Here is an 18,560-nt window from a genome sequence, read left to right as displayed (position 1 = left end):
TACAAGGGGGGTCATTACTGCTGGTCATACTGGGGGGGGGGGGGTTACCATTACCGCTGGTTATACTGGGTGGGGGTGTCATTGCCGCTGGTCATACTGGGGGGGGGGGGGCATTATACCGCTGGTTATACTGGGTGGGATTGCCCCTGGTTATACTGGGGGGGTCATTACCGCTGGTCATACTGGGGGGGGGGCATTACCGTTGGTTATACTGGGTGGAATTGCCCCTGGTTATACTGGGGGTGTCATTACCACTGGTTACACTGGGGGTGGGTCATTACCGCTGGTCATACTGGGGTGGTGGTGTCATTACCGCTGGTTATACAGGGTGGTGGGGGGCTTTCCCCCTGGTTATACTAGGGGGTGGGGGCATTACCCCTGGTTATACTGGGGGTGGGGGGGTCATTACTGCTGGTCATACTGGGGGGGTGTCATTACTGCTGGTTACACTGGTGGGGGGGGTGTCATTAGTACTGGTTTGGTCATTACACAGCACTGGTCATGCTGGGATGTCATTAGGGTTATACTGGAACCTCATTACTGATGACTTGTCTGTCATTACTGGACCCTGCTCATACAAGGTTGTCATTACTGGACCCTGCTCATACAAGGTTGTCATTACTGGGCACTGGTTATACTGGGGTGTTATGACGGGGTAATGGTTATACCGTTGTGTCATAACTGGTTATACCGGGGGGTTGTTGCTGGACACTGGTTATATTGGGATGTCATTACTGGACACAGGTTATACTGAAATTCCATTACTATACCACTTATACTAGAATATCATCATTATGTACTAGACTGTTATAACTGAACAATAATATAACTGGTAATATTGGGGTGGTCTAATTGGCCATTGGTTATAATGGTATGTCAGTATTATAACTAGACTCGAGTTATTCTGGAATATTGTTCTAATAGACTGGTAACAACTGGGGGTTATTGCTGGACGCTGGTTTTCCGTGGAGTCATTATTGAATGCCTGCACCTAATCACCGAGGAGGGCATACTGTATTTTATACATGAAGTATCTCTACAGCAGCTGGTAGAAACAAGGTTACAGATGGAGCAAGAGTTATCCCAAAAGGAACTTATTTTTAACTTGATCCACATTATATTATCCCAAAATTGAATTATGTTATATTTATACTGTATCCATACTGCAATTCTGCTGGTAATAGAGCTTATTAAATGGTTTCAGGGTTAATTACATGGGTTGTCATATTGACTTGGGGATGACAAGGGCTACATCTATACATATGGGGAAGAACATCTTAACTCCTGTCATTGTGTGTGTGTTTGTGTATAGGAAACTCTGCAAGACCGGTTTTCACCTTGGAAACAGTTAGCTGTAACATGAATCAGATTTCACATAACATTTGTGGTCAGTCACATTTATGGGGGAAGAATTGAATAGAATTCTCGCATTCTCCCTATAGAAGCGGAACAAAGCGCAGTACAGATGGCTATTCATCTTCTAATTAACAGAATGTTGCAGATGAAGTGACACTCGCTGATTCATGAATATGGATTGTGTTATTATGTCTGTCCTGTTGCAAGAACTCACCATATAATATACAGCTGGTGTGTACTGTAAATCAGAGGTGTGAAACTAGTGATTGGGGTTCAGGGCCGGTTCCCTTTAGTACTTGGAAGGTCTCCAGCACCAGTAGGTTCTCCGGAAAAGCTTCATTTTGTCACCTGTAAACAAAAAGCTGATCTGCATCACCACAGAGGTCTATTTTGGCTTTGTTTGTCCACAGAACATTTGCCCAGTAGGATTGTGGTTTGTCTAGGTTCATTTTGGCAAGGATCATTTTAGTTGTTTTTTTTTTTTTTTTTTGCAATATATTTTTATTACGTTTTGAAAACACAGGGGTCAATTCAGTAGTTTGAACCTGTGGCTACCAGTAGGGGCACAAAACGAAGAAATTAAATTGTTGCTCCATTTAGACACCCATTAGCCGCTGGGGTGACATGTCTTCTTGCAGCCTCCGAGGTGCGAGAGGAAATGTGCGCTGCTGGCACTTTTGGCATCCAAATGGGATCCCGTCTGACACCTAAATCAGGACTTTAGATGGGTTTAGGTGTTTTACGTGGCTAAACCCCGTCTGTTTGGGCACAACATGGCCACTCAAATACAACTGATTCTTGACACTTGTTTGGGCGTCTAAACTTTTCCATTTAGACTGGAAAAATAGACGCCCAAAGCAATTGAATTGTCCCCAAACAGTAATCCAGTCCTTAATTTGTATGCCCTTTTTTTCAGCAGTGGGGTCCTCCTTGGCCATCACCCATAAAGCCCTTCTTGGTTTAGTGTGCGGTATATGGTACAGGTTGAAACCATCATTCCAACTTGTTCCAGGAAAACTTTCTGCTCTTTGGATGTTGTACGTGGTGTTTTTCCCAGTTTGTACCAACCTTCACAGCCTTCTGTCGTGGAGCTTCCCCTCTCCCCCGTGTCCAGGGAGGTTCTTCACAGTTCCATGAGTAGCAGACGTCTTACATTGCGCGCTGGTGAAACAAGGATGCCAAGGTCTTTGGAGATGGCAATATACTTCCAATGTTCCCTGGCAGCTCTAATCTTCACCGTTGTCACAAAGGAGCAGGGAATAAAAAATGGCCTTTGTAATCAAGCTGTTATTCATTGGTTAATTCAAGTCATGTGAGCACTGACAATTTCTCACACCGAAGTCTAATCTTCCCTTCCCTTCCCGTCCCTTCCCTTCCGTGTGTATAGCCGAAAGCTGTTTCACTACATCCCTTCCAGGACATAGTGTACATGATGTACTTAAAATTCAGGGGTGCCAATAATGTTGCCCATATGCATAGTCCAACTGTGTCAGGTGATGATTTGAGGATAACAAGATGGCAGCTCCCTATTCTCACGTTGTTATTGGCTGGTGTTGACTAATGATTGCATGGATGAATACACAAAAAAAGAAAGAAATGAAGCCATTTGGCGAGTAGTGGGTTAAATCCATTACAGAATCATACTATGCCTTTCTATGAGCCGGGAAGTGAGGATAATAAGCCCTTTACCGCGTGGAATTACAGGCAGGAACAGTGTAGGGCTCCCTGCTGCTTTGTTACCGTGCTGATGCTGGGTTACAGAGCTCTCTAGCATTACAGGACCCAGCGGGATCTTTATATCCTGATCTTCTCTGCGTCTCCAGGATGAAGAGAGCTGTATGTATGAAATTCCGGGATTGGGTCGCTCATTCTGTGTGTCTTGCATTATCTCCTGCGTCTCATCCCCTATTGGGGTTACCCCAGCAGGTGAGCTGTCCATGGTCTGTAAATGTGGGGTACAGTGGTCTGGGTGGCAGAGACCCCAGTTTCTGGAGCACCTTTTTGGATCACGGGAAAGTGGGTGTATAGTAGCATTGTATTCCTCTGTCCTTTAAATGAATTCCATTTATAGCTGAATGAATATATCCAGTCATTTCCAGTCATCGTGTGATAGATCTTCTGTGCTGTCACTTACCTGGTCAAAGCAATCAGTTCTTCATGTGATAATCTCCTATAAATACAGTATGATGAATCTATGTAGATGTTCCGGAACTTGGCTACTACCTGAGTTATAACCCTTCCTCAATGTTGGCTGATGCGGAAGCCGGGCAAGCTCTTTGTTTATTCACAGCTACTTTCTCTTACAACTGGAAATATATATCTATGTATGTACTGTATGTGTGTATGTATGTATGTATGTATGTATGGGATGCGTTTAGTTTACCGACTGTCGGGATCCCGACAGCCACAATGCACTCAGTGAATAATATAACCAACAAAACAAATGGTGGTGCAAGGTCAAAACATAGTATATTAGTATTGACACTCACTTTTCCCAGGTAATGAAAAATTTTACAGTTGGAAAAAAAAAAATGTTTTTTTTTTTTTTTTTTAATCTGTAAAACTGAGTGCTGGTACAGTCAGGTCCATAAATATTGGGACATCGACACAATTCTCATATTTTGGGCTCTATACACCACCACAATGGATTTGAAATGAAACAAACAAGATGTGCTTTATTGCAGACTTTCCGCTTTAATTTGAGGGTATTTACATCCAAATCAGGTGAACGGTGTAGGAATTACAATGGTTTCTATATGTGCCTCTTACTTTTTAAGGGACCAAAAGTAATGGGACAAACTAAACAATCCTAAATCAAACTTTCACTGTTTAATACTTTTGTTGCAAATCCTTTGCAGTCAGTTACAGCCTGAAGTCTGGAACGCATAGACATCACCAGACGCTGGGTTTCATCCCTGGTGATGCTCTGCCAGGCCTCTACTGCAAATGTCTTCAGTTCCTGCTTATTCCTTTCAGTTTTGTCTTCATCAAGTGAAATGCATGCTCAATCGGATTCAGGTCAGGTGATTGACTTGGCCATTGCATAACATTCCACTTATTTGCCTTAAAAAAAAAACGCAGGCGTGTCCAAGCGTTTGCAGGGAGGCTTCCTGACGTCAATTCCGGTCCCGGACAGGCTGATGTGATCTTAGCGGCTGAGTAAGTCCTGGGCTGTGCAGACACTGCACAAAATCTGTTTGTACAGCTCTGCTACACATGCGTTCGCACACTTGCACAGCTAAAATACACTCCCCCTGTAGGCGGCGACTATCTGATCGCAGTAGTGCAAAAATCGCCTGCTAGCGATCAGGTCTGAATTAGGCCCACTGCCCTCTTGATAACTTGCAATGTTGGCTCTACCCACAATGCCATTTATACCGCTTTCAGATCGCAAACCTGGGTTCGAACAGGCTCAGATCCCCTTCTCATTGCAGTTTCGACCCGGGTTGGTGCTTTTCACACTGAACCCGGGTCACCCATGTTAAACACGGTGATGTCATTTTAAATGGACTTTTCTGGCTCACATTGCATATTGCCGGGTCGACGTGCGGTGTGAAAGCACCAAAGTCAAAATCCCGGGTCGCCTGACCCGGTAATTCAACCCAGGAATAAAGCAGTGTTATTCCTGAGTTGAATACTGGGTCAATGGCAGCGTAAACGGGCTCCTGGGTCGATGCGACCTGGGACCCGTTCGCTACAACAGGGAGAGGTGGCGCGGAGATGATCTCATCTCCCAGCTCGGCTGCCGGCTCCGCCCCCGCCGCTATGGCATCCTGCCCGGCATATTGCCGGGTCGGGGAAGCCAGCAGTAGCGTCCAATGCCGGATCCCACCCGGGAAGGACCCGTTTCCAATTCCCGGGTGGGATCCGGCATTGGCGATGTGAAAGGGGTATGACTATGTATTTGTCTTACCCCGATTCTCATCCTTATTTATATCTGATAGACATGACACTGCTACAGAGAAAGTCTTGGAGTTCTTCAATTATCACTCCTTATTGGTGCTTCCCTACAACTTTGTCTCTGGGTTGCTTTGAGTGGTCATTGATCTTCATGATGAAGCTTTTTCTTGGATACGGACTAAGTAACGGAGGGCCCTCACCAGGGCCGGCTCCAGGCCTACTAGCACCCTGAGCGAGGAAATGTAAAAGCGCCTTTGGCGCGCGCGCTCCCGGAAAAGTGGGTGTGGCCTCTGGAAAAGTGGGCGTGGACTCATAACTTCATATCATCAAACTGTAAAAATATTTTCACACAATTAGCATCCTTACACATAGCCACAGTAGTGTTCCTTACACACAATGTCTCCAGTATAGTGCCAGATACACATAATGTGCAGTGCCAGATAGACATGACATGCATCCCAGCAGTGCCAGCTACACATGACATGCCCCGCAGCAGTGCCAGCTACACATGACTTGCCCCGCAGCAGTGCCAGCTACACATGACATGCCCCCCAGCAGTGCCAGCTACACAGGATAGTGTTCACTTTTTAGGGCATGGTGCTGATCACAGGGAGGGCACATTTTTAAGTTAGGAGGGCAAAATTATGTACATACTGCTTGTTGTTCCCACACCTATATGTGAAAGCATGGACAGTGCGCGCCGAAGGCGCGCAGCAAAAATTAAGGGGAGTTACTTCGTGGGGAAGGTACGTGGCCACATAAAAGTGGCAATTTGCATTACACCACACAGTAGTGCAGCTAATACACACTGCACCAGGTAGAACCTCCTATACACTTTGCGCCAGGCACAGCACTGAGACACATTGCCTAGCCACAGACGCCTAGCGGGAACACTACATGACATGCCCCCCAGCAGTGCCAGCTACACGCGACATGCCCCACAGCAGTGCCAGCTACACGCGACATGCCCCACAGCAGTGCCAGCTACACGCGACATCCCCCACAGCAGTGCCAGCTACACGCGACATCCCCCATAGCAGTGCCAGCTACCAGCGACATGCCCCCCCCAGCAGTGCCAGCTACACGTGACATGCCCCCCAGCAGTGCCAGCTACATAAATGGCCACACAGTGCCAGATATGCACCCACAGTTCAGATACATAAATGCCCCCAAAGTGCCAGATACATAAGTGCCTCCACAGTGCAGATATGCCCCCCACAGTGCCAGATACATGATGCCCCCGCAGTGCCAGATACATAAGTGCCCACACAGTGCCAGATATAAAAATGCCCACACAGTGCCAGATATGTCCCCACTGTGCCATATATAAAAATGCCCGCACAGTGCCAGATATGCCCCCACAGGGCCAGATACATAATGCCCCCACAGTGCAGATATGCCCCCACAGTGCCAGATACATAATGCCCCCACAGTGCAGATATGCCCCCACAGTGCAAGAAACATAATGCCCCCACAGTGCAGATATGCCCCCACAGTGCCAGATATATAATGCCCCCACAGTGCCAGATACATAATGCCCCCACAGTGCAGATATGCCCCCACAGTGCCAGATACATAATGCCCCCGCAGTGCCAGATACATAAGTGCCCACACAGTGCCAGATATAAAAATGCCCACACAGTGCCAGATATGTCCCCACTGTGCCATATATAAAAATGCCCGCACAGTGCCAGATATGCCCCCACAGTGCAGATATGCCCCCACAGTGCCAGATACATAATGCCCCCACAGTGCAGATATGCCCCCACAGTGCCAGATATATAATGCCCCCACAGTGCCAGATACATAATGCCCCCACAGTGCAGATATGCCCCCACAGTGCCAGATACATAATGCCCCCACAGTGCAGATATGCCCCCACAGTGCAAGAAACATAATGCCCCCACAGTGCAGATATGCCCCCACAGTGCCAGATACATAATGCCCCCACAGTGCCAGATACATAATACCCCCACAGTGCAGATATGCCCCCACAGTGCCAGATACATAATGCCCCCACAGTGCAGATATGCCCCCACAGTGCCAGATATATAATGCCCCCACAGTGCAGATATGCCCCCACAGTGCCAGATACATAATGCCCCCACAGTGCAGATATGCCCCCACAGTGCCAGATACATAATGCCCCCACAGTGCAGATATGCCCCCACAGTGCCAGATATATAATGCCCCCACAGTGCAGATATGCCCCCACAGTGCCAGATATATAATGCTCCCACAGTGCAGATATGCCCCCACAGTGCCAGATACATAATGCCCCCACAGTGCAGATATGCCCCCACAGTGCCAGATATATAATGCCCCCACAGTGCAGATATGCCCCCACAGTGCCAGATATATAATGCCCCCACAGTGCAGATATGCCCCCACAGTGCCAGATACATAATGCCCTCACAGTGCAGATATGCCCCCACAGTGCCAGATACATAATGCCCCCACAGTGCAGATATGCCCCCACAGTGCAAGAAACATAATGCCCCCACAGTGCAGCTATGCCCCCACAGTACGTGCCAGATATATAATGCCCCCACAGTGCAGATTTTAACTTACATGGCATTGTCACTGCAGACTGCGGTGCTGGGAGCCGGGAGGGGGAGTACTGCTGTGGGCGCAGGCGGGCGGGCGGCTGGACGGATGAACGATTCCGTCTGCGCTGCGCGGCGCCGGCGTCTAACGTCAGACGCCGGCGCCGCACAGCGCGCTGCGCACACACACACAGTTTGAACTTGAAGGCTGACTCCAGGCAGGAATATGGCGGCCGCAGCGTGCGGCGCCCTATAAGAGTGGCGCCCCGCGCGGCCGCTCCAGTCGAACATGCCTGGAGCCGGCCCTGGCCCTCACACAGACAGGCGTATTTGATTTTAAACAAATTCAAACACTTCAATTATACACAGGTGGGCTCCGAGCAGTTCATTTTGCGGCCTTTGAAGAGAACTGAATCATTGTTTATTTAGCTGTACCTATTGTATTCCTACGAGTGGAGCTGAAAGCGTGAATCTGGACTTTTAGTTCCATTGTATATGCTGGAAGCCGTCTTATCGGCAAAGTAGTAAGTTAACCCTCGCTGCTCCTGAGATTTGTTTTCATTGTGATAAAACGTGATGGAAAAAAAAAAAATTCTAGAGTAAGGGACCTATTGATAAATAGGCCATTAACCTCCTTTTGGACAGCGGTAACCGTGACACCTGCAAATTCTCACAACTACGTAAATATTAGGAAGAAGGAGCCTGATGAGAAAACTCTGAAATGTACTCTAATGGAGTAAAATGTATTTTGCTGGTAATTAGAATCATTAGTCAGCAGCGCGATTAAGGATGGTTATCTAGAGTCGTCATCCCCCCCCCCCCCCCCCCCGCTGTAGCGCAGTCTTGCTGCCAGGCTGATTACCCCTCTGCAGTGTATTAAATTACCCCTAGTTACACGTAGGTGAATGCGCTCGTTGATCCGCTCATTTCTGCAGAACTGGGACCACTTGACTCTCATTGTTCCTGTGTCCCATTCACCTGTGTATAAACTGAGTCCGATTTCAATGGGATTTTATCCGACGAGGAGTCTGTAGCGATCGGGCTCTTAGTGGGGCCCCTGGGGACATTCTGACTGCATTTTTATTTTTCTTAATTGTAAGACATTTGGGCACATTGATGATTGATTAGCAGATGCTCAACATGTAGTGGAATTTGTCTTTATTCCTCGAATAATAAAAGATTAAAGTGAAACTAAACGGTAAAAGTTACAAGCTACAGAGGCCGCTTGTTTTCCTGCAGGTGAAAGTGGTCACTGAGTATTTATAGCAGACTCCATTTTACAGTCTCAGCCTTTGGTGGTTGGAAGCTGCCATGATGACTCCTGAGTGGGCGGAGCTGTTAAGACTCCACTGTTCCTTCAGAATATGTACCTCAGAGACGACCCATTTTAGAATATTGGGGCTACAAGGGTGGCTACCTCCCAACTGGCACTGTCTGTGTGGGGTCTGTACTGCTGTGCCAATGGTCGGAAGGCTAACGCTGGTGCCCAGTTCCCTACATGTGAAATGCTACAGGCAGGGGTGTCTCTAGGGGTCCGAGCGCCCCTGGCAAAGTAAAGGAGTGCATAACCCCCCCCCACCCGCCATGTAAGGTAAATAGAAGAAAAGAAACAGCGGCACTCCCGGTCTTGTGTAATCAAAAAGTGTTGTATTTAGAATGTAAGCTCTCACGAGCAGGGCCCTCTTCCCTCATGTACTTATCCTTTCTTACTTTAATAATCTTCAACTGCATCAACTCCAGCAGTCTTCTGCCACCTGATACTTATTCCAGTGTCATCTGCTGATGTAGCTATGTTTATTTACCCTGTACTTGTCCTATACTGTCATCAACTGTAAGTTGCTGTTTTCCTGTTTGATTATTCATGTACTCTGTAATTGGGCGCTGCGGAACCCTTGTGGCGCCAAATATAAATAAAGGGTAATAATAATAATTAAGGCACTAACAAGAATGCAGAGACTGCAGTGTATTATCCTTTGGTTTCAATACTGTCTCCTGAGCTGCGTCTATCGGTTGTTTAATGAGAAATACATTGTATATGCATATCATAGCTCTCAAACCATGCATTCTGTAGATCGTATATCTGGCTAAACCTCACATTATCCACAAAACAGTTCTGGTCAAAAGTACATTACACCCAAGAGATGGGCCCTCATTCCGAGTTGATCGCTCGCTAGCTGCTTTTAGCAGCCGTGCAAACGCTAAGCCGCCGCCCTCTGGGAGTGTATCTTAGTTTAGCAGAAGTGCGAACGAAAGGATCGCAGAGCGGCTACAAAAAAAGATTGTGCAGTTTCTGAGTAGCTCCAGACCTACTTCTAGCTAGCGATCACTTCAGACTATTTAGTTCCTGTTTTGACGTCACGAACACGCCCTGTGTTCGGCCAGCCACGCCTGCGTTTCCCCTGGCACGCCTGCGTTTGTATCTGACACGCCTGCGTTTTTCAGCACACTCCCTGAAAACGGTCAGTTACCTCCCAGAAACACCCACTTCCTGTCAATCACTCTGCGGCCAGCAGTGCGACTGAAAAGCGTTGCGAGACCTTGTGTGAAACTGCATCGGTTGTTGTGAAAGTACGTCGTGCGTGCGCATTGCGTCCCATACGCATGCGCAGAAGTGCCGCTTTCTAGCCTGATCGCTGCGCTGCGAACAACGGCAGCTAGCGATCAACTCGGAATGACCCCCATGGTGTGGTCAAGCAGTTTACTCAGCCAAGATGCGATTAAACATGAATATGTATTTTCTTTATAATCTGTATTTATGTATGGATTACAGGCTGGGGATGTCCTGTTATTGCGATCAGGATAATTACTAGGAGGCCCGGGTTACGGGAAGGGAGGAATTTGTAGCTTCTAGTGCATAACAATATCTTATCTTCTAGCAGCTCAGGAGTGATGGTCCTACTGTTCAGATTAGACACAGATCCTTATTTCTCTAACGTCCTAAGTGGATGCTGGGGACTCCGTCAGGACCATGGGGAATAGCGGCTCCGCAGGAGACTGGGCACAAAAATAAAGCTTTAGAACTACCTGGTGTGCACTGGCTCCTCCCCCTATGACCCTCCTCCAAGCCTCAGTTAGATTTTTGTGCCCGAACGAGAAGGGTGCAAGCTAGGTGGCTCTCCTGAGCTGCTTAGTGAAAAGTTTAGTTTTAGGTTTTTTATGTTCAGTGAGACCTGCTGGCAACAGGCTCACTGCATTGAGGGACTAAGGGGAGAAGAAGCGAACTCACCTGCGTGCAGAGTGGATTGGGCTTCTTAGGCTACTGGACATTAGCTCCAGAGGGACCGATCACAGGCCCAGCCATGGATAGGTCCCAGAGCCGCGCCGCCGGCCCCCTTACAGAGCCAGAAGACAGAAGAGGTCCGGAAAATCGGCGGCAGAAGACGTCCTGTCTTCAACAAGGTAGCGCACAGCACTGCAGCTGTGCGCCATTGCTCTCAGCACACTTCACACTCCGGTCACTGAGGGTGCAGGGCGCTGGGGGGGGGCGCCCTGAGACGCAATAAAAACACCTTGGATGGCAAAAAAATGCATCACATATAGCTCCTGGGCTATATGGATGAATTTAACCCCTGCCAGAATACACAGAAAAACAGGAGATAGGCTCCGCCCCCTTCTCGGCGGCCTTATCTCCTCAGTACACTGGCGCCATTTTCCCTCACAGCTCCGTTGGAGGGAAGCTCCCTGGCTCTCCCCTGCAGTCACTACACTACAGAAAGGGTTAAAAAAGAGAGGGGGGCACTAATTACGCGCAGTATTAAAAATACAGCAGCTATAAGGGGAAAAACACTTATATAAGGTTATCCCTGTATATATATAGCGCTCTGGTGTGTGCTGGCAAACTCTCCCTCTGTCTCCCCAAAGGGCTAGTGGGGTCCTGTCCTCTATCAGAGCATTCCCTGTGTGTGTGCTGTGTGTCGGTACGTTTGTGTCGACATGTATGAGGAGAAAAATTATGTGGAGACGGAGCAGATTGCCTGTAATAGTGATGTCACCCCCTAGGGGGTCGACACCTGAGTGGATGAACTGTTGGAAGGCATTACGTAACAGTGTCAGCTCTGTATAAAAGACAGTGGTTGACATGAGACAGCCAGCTACTCAGCTTGTGCCTGTCCAGATGTCTCATAGGCCGTCAGGGGCTCTAAAGCGCCCGTTACCTCAGATGGCAGATATAGACGCCGACACGGATACTGACTCCAGTGTCGACGGTGAAGAGACAAATGTGACTTCCAGTAGGGCCACACGTTACATGATTGAGGCAATAAAAAATGTTTTACACATTTCTGATAATACGAGTACCACCAAAAAGGGGTATTATGTTCGGTGAGGAAAAACTACCTGTAGTTTTCCTGAATCTGAGAAATTAAATGAGGTGTGTGATGATGCGTGGGTGTCCCCCGATAACAACTGATAATTTCTAAAATGTTATTGGCATTATATCCTTTCCCGCCAGAGGTTAGGGTGCGTTGGGAAACACCCCCTAGGGTGGATAAAGCGCTCACACGCTTGTAAGAACAAGGGCTCTACCCTCTCCTGAGATGGCCGCCCTTAAGGATCCTGCTGATAGAAAGCAGGAGGGTATCCTAAAATGTATTTACACACATACTGGTGTTATACTGCGACCAGCAATCGCCTCAGCCTGGATGTGCAGTGCTGGGTTGGCGTGGTCGGATTCCCTGACTAAAAATATTGATACCCTAGATAGGGACAGTATATTATTGCCTATAGAGCATTTAAAAGATGCATTTCTATATATGCGTGATGCACAGCGGAATATTTGCCGACTGGCATCAAGTCTAAGTGCGTTGTCCATTTCTGCCAGTAGAGGGTTATGGACACGACAGTGGTCAGGTGATGCGGATTCCAAACGGCATTTGGAAGTATTGCCTTATTAAGGGGAGGAGTTATTTGGGGTCGGTCTTTCAGACCTGGTGGCCACGGCAACAGCTGGGAAATCCACGTTTGTACCCCAGGTCGCCTCTCAACATAAGAAGACGCCGTATTATCAGGCGCAATCTTTTCGTGGGCAAGCGGGCAAAAGGTTCCTCATTTCTGCCCCGTGACAGAGGGAGAGGAAAAAGGCTGCAGAAATCAGCCAGTTCCCAGGAACAGAAACCCTCTCCCGCCTCTGCCAAGCCCTCAGTATGACGCTGGGGCTTTACAAGCAGAATCAGGCACGGTGGGGGCCCGTCTCAATGAATTTCAGCGCGCAGTGGGCTCACTCGCAAGTAGACCCCTGGATCCTTCAGGTGATATCTCAGGGGTACAAATTGGAATTCGAGACGTCTCCCCCTCGCCGTTTCCTAAAGTCGGCTTTAACGATGTCTCCTTCTGACAGGGAGGCCGTTTTGGAAGCCATTCACAAGCTGTATTCCCAGCAGGTGATAATCAAGGTACCCCTCCTGCAACAGGGAACGGGGTATTATTCCACACTGTTGTGGTACCGAAGCCGGACGGCTCGGTGAGACCGATTCTAAATCTAAAATCTTGAACACTTACATACGGAGGTTCAAATTCAAGATTGAGTCACTCAGAGCAGTGATTGCGAACCTGGAAGAAGGGGACTACATGATGTCTCGGGACATCAAGGATGCTTACCTTCATGTCCCAATTTACCCTTCTCACCAAGGGTACCTCAGGTTTATGGTACAGAACTGTCACTATCAGTTTCAGACGCTGCCGTATGGATGGTCCACGGCACCCCGGGTCTTTACCAAGGTAATGGCCGAAATGATGATACTCCTTCGAAGGAAGGGAATTTTAGTCATCCCTTACTTGGACGATTCCCTGATAAGGGTAAGATCCAGGGAACAGTTGGAGGTTGGTGTAGCACTATCTCAGGTAGTGTTGCGGCAGCACGATTGGATTCTCAATATTCCAAAATCGCAGCTGATTCCGACGACTCGTCTTCTGTTCTTAGGGATGATCCTGGACACAGTCCAGAAAAAGGTGTTTCTCCCGGAGGAGAAAGTCAGGGAGTTATCCGAGCTAGTCGGGAACCTCCTATAACCGAGCCAAGTCTCAGTACATCAATGAAATGGTTCTGGGAAAAATGGTGGCTTCCTACGAAGCAATCCCATTCGGCAGATTCCACGCAAGAACTTTCCAGTGGGACCTGCTGGACAAATGGTCCGGGTCGCATCTTCAGATGCATCAGCGGATAACCCTGTCACCAAGAACAAGGGTGTCTCTCCTGTGGTGGTTGCAGAGTGCTCATCTTCTAGAGGGCCGCACATTCAGGACTGGGTCCTGGTGACCACGGATGCCAGCCTGCGAGGCTGGGGAGCAGTCACACAGGGAAGGAATTTCCAGAGCTTATGGTCAAGCCTGGAGACATCACTTCACATAAATATCCTGAAGCTAATGGCCATTTACAATGCTCTAAGCTCAGCAAGACCTCTGCTTCAAGGTCACCCGGAGTTGATCCATTCGGACAACATCACGGCAGTCACCCACGTAAACAGACAGGGTGACACAAGAAGCAGGAGGGCAATGGCAGAAGCTGCAAGGATTCTTCGCTGGGCGGAAAATCATGTGATAGCACTGTCAGCAGTATTCATTCCGGGAGTGGACAACTGGGAAGCAGACTTCCTCAGCAGACACAACCTCCACCCGGGAGAGTGGGGACTTCACCCAGAAGTCTTCCACATGTTTATAAAACTCGACAAGTATTGCGCCAGGTCAAGGGACCCTCAGGCAATAGCTGTAGACGCTCTGGTAACACAGTGGGTGTACCAGTCAGTGTATGTGTTCCCTCCTCTGCCTCTCATACCCAAGGTACTGAGAATTATAAGATGGAGAGGAGTAAGCACTATATTCGTGGCTCCGGATTGGCCAAGAAGGACTTGGTAACCGGAACTTCAAGAGATGCTCACGGAGGATCCGTGGCCTCTACCTCTAAGAAGGGACCTGCTCCAGCAAGGACCCTGTCTGTTCCAAGACTTACCGCGGCTGCATTTGACGGCATGGCGGTTGAACGCCGGATCCTGAAGGAGAAAGGCATTCCGAATGAAGTCATTCCTATCCTGATCAAAGCCAGGAAAGATATAACCGCAAAACATTATCACCGCATTTGGCGAAAATATGTTGCGTGGTGCGAGGCCAGTAAGGCCCCGACGGAGGAATTTTCAACTAGGTCGATTCCTACATTTCCTGCAAACAGGAATGTCTATGGGCCTGAAATGGGGGTCCATTAAGGTTCAAATTTCGGCCCTGTCAATTTTCTTCCAAAAAGAACTAGCTTCAGTCCCTGAAGTTCAGACGTTTGTGAAAGGGGTACTGTATATACAGCCTCCTTTTGTGCCTCCAGTGGCACCTTGGGATCTAAATGTAGTTTTTGGGTTCCAAAAGTCACATTGGTTTGAACCACTTAAATATGTGGAGTTAAAATATCTCACATGGAAAGTGGTCATGCTGTTGGCCCTGGCCTGGGCCAGGTGCGTGGCAGAATTGGCGGCTTTATCCTGTAAAAGCCCTCATCTGATTTTCCATTCGGACAGGGCGGAATTGAGGACTTGTACTCAGTTTCTCCCTAAGGTGGTTTTCAGCGTTTCACCTGAATCAACCTATTGTGGTGCCTGCGGCTACTAGGGACTTGGAGGACTCCAAGTTGCTAGACGTTGTCAGAGCCCTGGAAATATAGGTTTCCAGGACGGCTGGAGTCAGAAAATCTGACTCGTTGTTTATTCTGTATGCACCCAACAAGCTGGGTGCTCCTGCTTCTAGGCAGACTATTGCTCGTTGGATTTGTGGTACAATTCAGCTTGCACATTCTGTGGCAGGCCTGCCACAGCCAAAATCTGTAAAAGCCCATTCCACAAGGAAGGTGGGCTCATCTTGGGCGGCTGCCCGAAGGGTCTCGGCTTTACAACTTTGCCGAGCAGCTACTTGGTCAGGAGCAAATACGTTTGTAAAATTCTACAAATTTGATACCCTGGCTGAGGAGGACCTGGAGTTCTCTCATTTGGTGCTGCAGAGTCATCCGCACTCTCCCGCCCGTTTGGGAGCTTTGGTATAATCCCCATGGTCCTTACGGAGTCCCCAGCATCCACTTAGGACGTTAGAGAAAATAAGAATTTACTTACCGATAATTCTATTTCTCGTAGTCCGTAGTGGATGCTGGGCGCCCATCCCAAGTGCGGATTGTCTGCAATACTGGTACATAGTTATTGTTACCAAAAAATCGGGTTATTGCTGTAGTGAGCCATCTTTTCTAGAGGCTCCTCTGTTATCATGCTGTTAACTGGGTTTAGATCACAAGTTATATGGTGTGATTGGTGTGGCTGGTATGAGTCTTACCCGGGATTCAAAATCCTTCCTTATTGTGTACGCTCGTCCGGGCACAGTATCCTAACTGAGGCTTGGAGGAGGGTCATAGGGGGAGGAGCCAGTGCACACCAGGTAGTTCTAAAGCTTTATTTTTGTGCCCAGTCTCCTGCGGAGCCGCTATTCCCCATGGTCCTTACGGAGTCCCCAGCATCCACTACGGACTACGAGAAATAGAATTATCGGTAAGTAAATTCTTATTATTCAGTAAATTAATTCTAGCCTGTGCAGCCTATGCAGACCCCCCCCCCCCCCCCCCCCCCCCCCTGCAGCATCCTTCCCATGTGCAGAATGTTTCTGCCGGAATCCACTACCCCCTGTGCTGTGCAGAATCCCCTCCATCCGTGCAGGATGCCCAGCTCCCATCCCCACCTGTGCTGCAGTGGGATCGCCGATGGTTGGGGAGTCCCGCGGCCGATCTTCTCCTCAGGACTCTCCTGGGCAGCCAACACCCAGCCGGCTACAGGCCGGAGCGGGCAGCGGGCGGGCCGCTCTGGGACTGTGGGTGGGAACGGTGTAGCCGGACAGGCTGTGCATCGGCTCTGGGAGCACGGGCGGGGTCCGGCACTGCACCACTCTCTACTAACAAGAAACTACATAAACTACACATCCCAGCAGCCCTTGCTGCCGGGAGCTCCTAGTTGCAAGGGCTGCTGGGAGGTGTAGTTTATGTGGCGTTTCTTGTTTGTAGTGCGATGCAGTGCCGGCCCCCGGCGCCCGCTGCTGCATGGTGTGTTCATTGCTGGCAGCATGTGAGGAACTACCCAGCGCGGGGAGAGGAACGGATCCAGCTGCTACCTACTGGCCGTGGGTGGCGCCCCTCCTCTGCTGGCGCCCCTGGCGAGTGCCATCCTGGCCAATAGGTAGATACGCCCCTGGCTACAGGAAGGGAGGATAGGTGAAGATGCACGGCCACACCCCTTCTGTGGAATGGCCACACCCACTTTCATGCGCACACTGGGGCTTATGTAGAGTAAATAAAAAATGTGCTCCTTGGCTAAAACCATGTAGTACTGATGGACGTGTCTATAATGGTTGCAGGGGGTGCAGTGGCCACATCGCACACCCTGCACCCACACATAATACTTACCTCTCCGGAGTCTGGGTGCCGGTGCTGCAGAAATCACCGGGAACATGGCACCGGTGTGGCCATGTGTGCAGGAGGTGGTGTTGCATTATGCTGCGTCTTGTATTCCTTGCTCTAAGCCACCCACTGTCCCGAAAAGTCACGACTGTCGGGACAGTCCCTTGAAATTGGGATTTCTGTCCTAAAAATACATTATCGAAATCTCCTGGTCAGAAATTCCCACCTATGATATTGAGGCAGGATGCGATACATTGGTTAATTATACACATGTAGGGCCATTAAGTTCATGGGTGTTGCACTAGTTAGGGTCCTCATAATTCCATTAAACATCCTAGTGACATTTGGTGGACCCCTTCATTCTAAGTAAAGCATTCGTTACCTCTAATACCAAGAAATAAAGACACGGAGACTTGAATTTGGCAGAAAAATTGCTAGCTATTCATTTGACCCTAACCATAGCAAACCTGTAAATGAAAAAACTTTGTTAAGATGCCGATTCAGCCGGCATATGGTGGCAGAAAAAAGAACGGCTCTATTACACTGATGCTAACCTTAAAATGCTAAATCAAAACCATCCTAATTTAACTACAAACTATCAAAAACGGTAATAGGTGCTAGCTCAACCCCCACAGTGACTACCCACCCTGATGGGTGCCCATACCGCTGCCTCCCGGTCGGGTGGTCGAGCGGCCAATAAGTCGATGGAGGTGAGTGCACCTAAACCACATCAAACTGTAAATCACTACAGCTTACCATACAACTACAAACTGCCGTTCTTTTCCGCCAATAAATAGCCAACGATAAAACCAGCCAACAATTCCATGCCAAGGCACTCCGTGCCAGAACCTCTACCAACAGGGCGGGAGGGCGGGAAGGCAATTTCACCAGCAAGAGAGAAACAAAATGGCCTATCCTTCCTTATATATACTAACCCTCCCCTTTTCCCAAGGGCTGTACTTTCCTTCCAGCTAGGTCCACCCCTCACAAGATGTTTAACTCATTCCTTTCCTATGCTGTCAATTCTCTCTCCGTCTGAATTTATCTTGACGTGCTGCAGACATGCCCAGCTGTACAGATCTGTGTTCCACACGGTGGGCGAGGATGAAATCAATAAGGATTTATATTTAGCAAACTCCGCCGGTTTTCCTGATGTGTGCTGGGCTCACAGCCCCATAAAATACAATATTTCACATCTAGAACATTTGGCCCCAAATTGCAGCAGGTTTGTTTTCCCACTAACCAGTAACAATGGGGGTAATTCCAAGTTGATCGCAGCAGGAAATTTTTTAGCAGTTGGGCAAAACCATGTGCACTGCAGGGGGGGCAGATATAACATGTGCAGAGAGAGT

The 18,560-nt window shown here is 48.6% G+C and overlaps 1 protein-coding gene across 2 annotated transcripts in view; it reads left to right on the top strand.

Annotated features, from left to right (window-relative positions):
* Window positions 1-18,560, top strand: part of ATP2C2 (ATPase secretory pathway Ca2+ transporting 2) — a 147,293-nt gene that overhangs the window by 5,129 nt on the left and 123,604 nt on the right. The window contains exon 1 of one of the 2 annotated variants that reach the window (XM_063945716.1): window positions 3,166-3,282. The exons of the other annotated variant lie outside the window; for it this stretch is intronic. Within the exon in view, the coding sequence (XP_063801786.1) occupies window positions 3,181-3,282 (102 nt within the window). The 5' untranslated portion in view covers window positions 3,166-3,180. Of the gene's footprint in view, window positions 1-3,165; window positions 3,283-18,560 lie in introns of those variants that run through there. 2 annotated transcript variants of the gene reach the window in all.

The sequence above is a fragment of the Pseudophryne corroboree genome, chromosome 11 (assembly GCF_028390025.1).
Source record: "Pseudophryne corroboree isolate aPseCor3 chromosome 11, aPseCor3.hap2, whole genome shotgun sequence".
Classification (NCBI taxonomy): Eukaryota; Metazoa; Chordata; class Amphibia; order Anura; family Myobatrachidae; genus Pseudophryne; species Pseudophryne corroboree.
The sequence above is the reverse complement of the archived record's forward strand: the minus strand, read 5'-3'. Positions and strand labels throughout refer to the sequence as shown.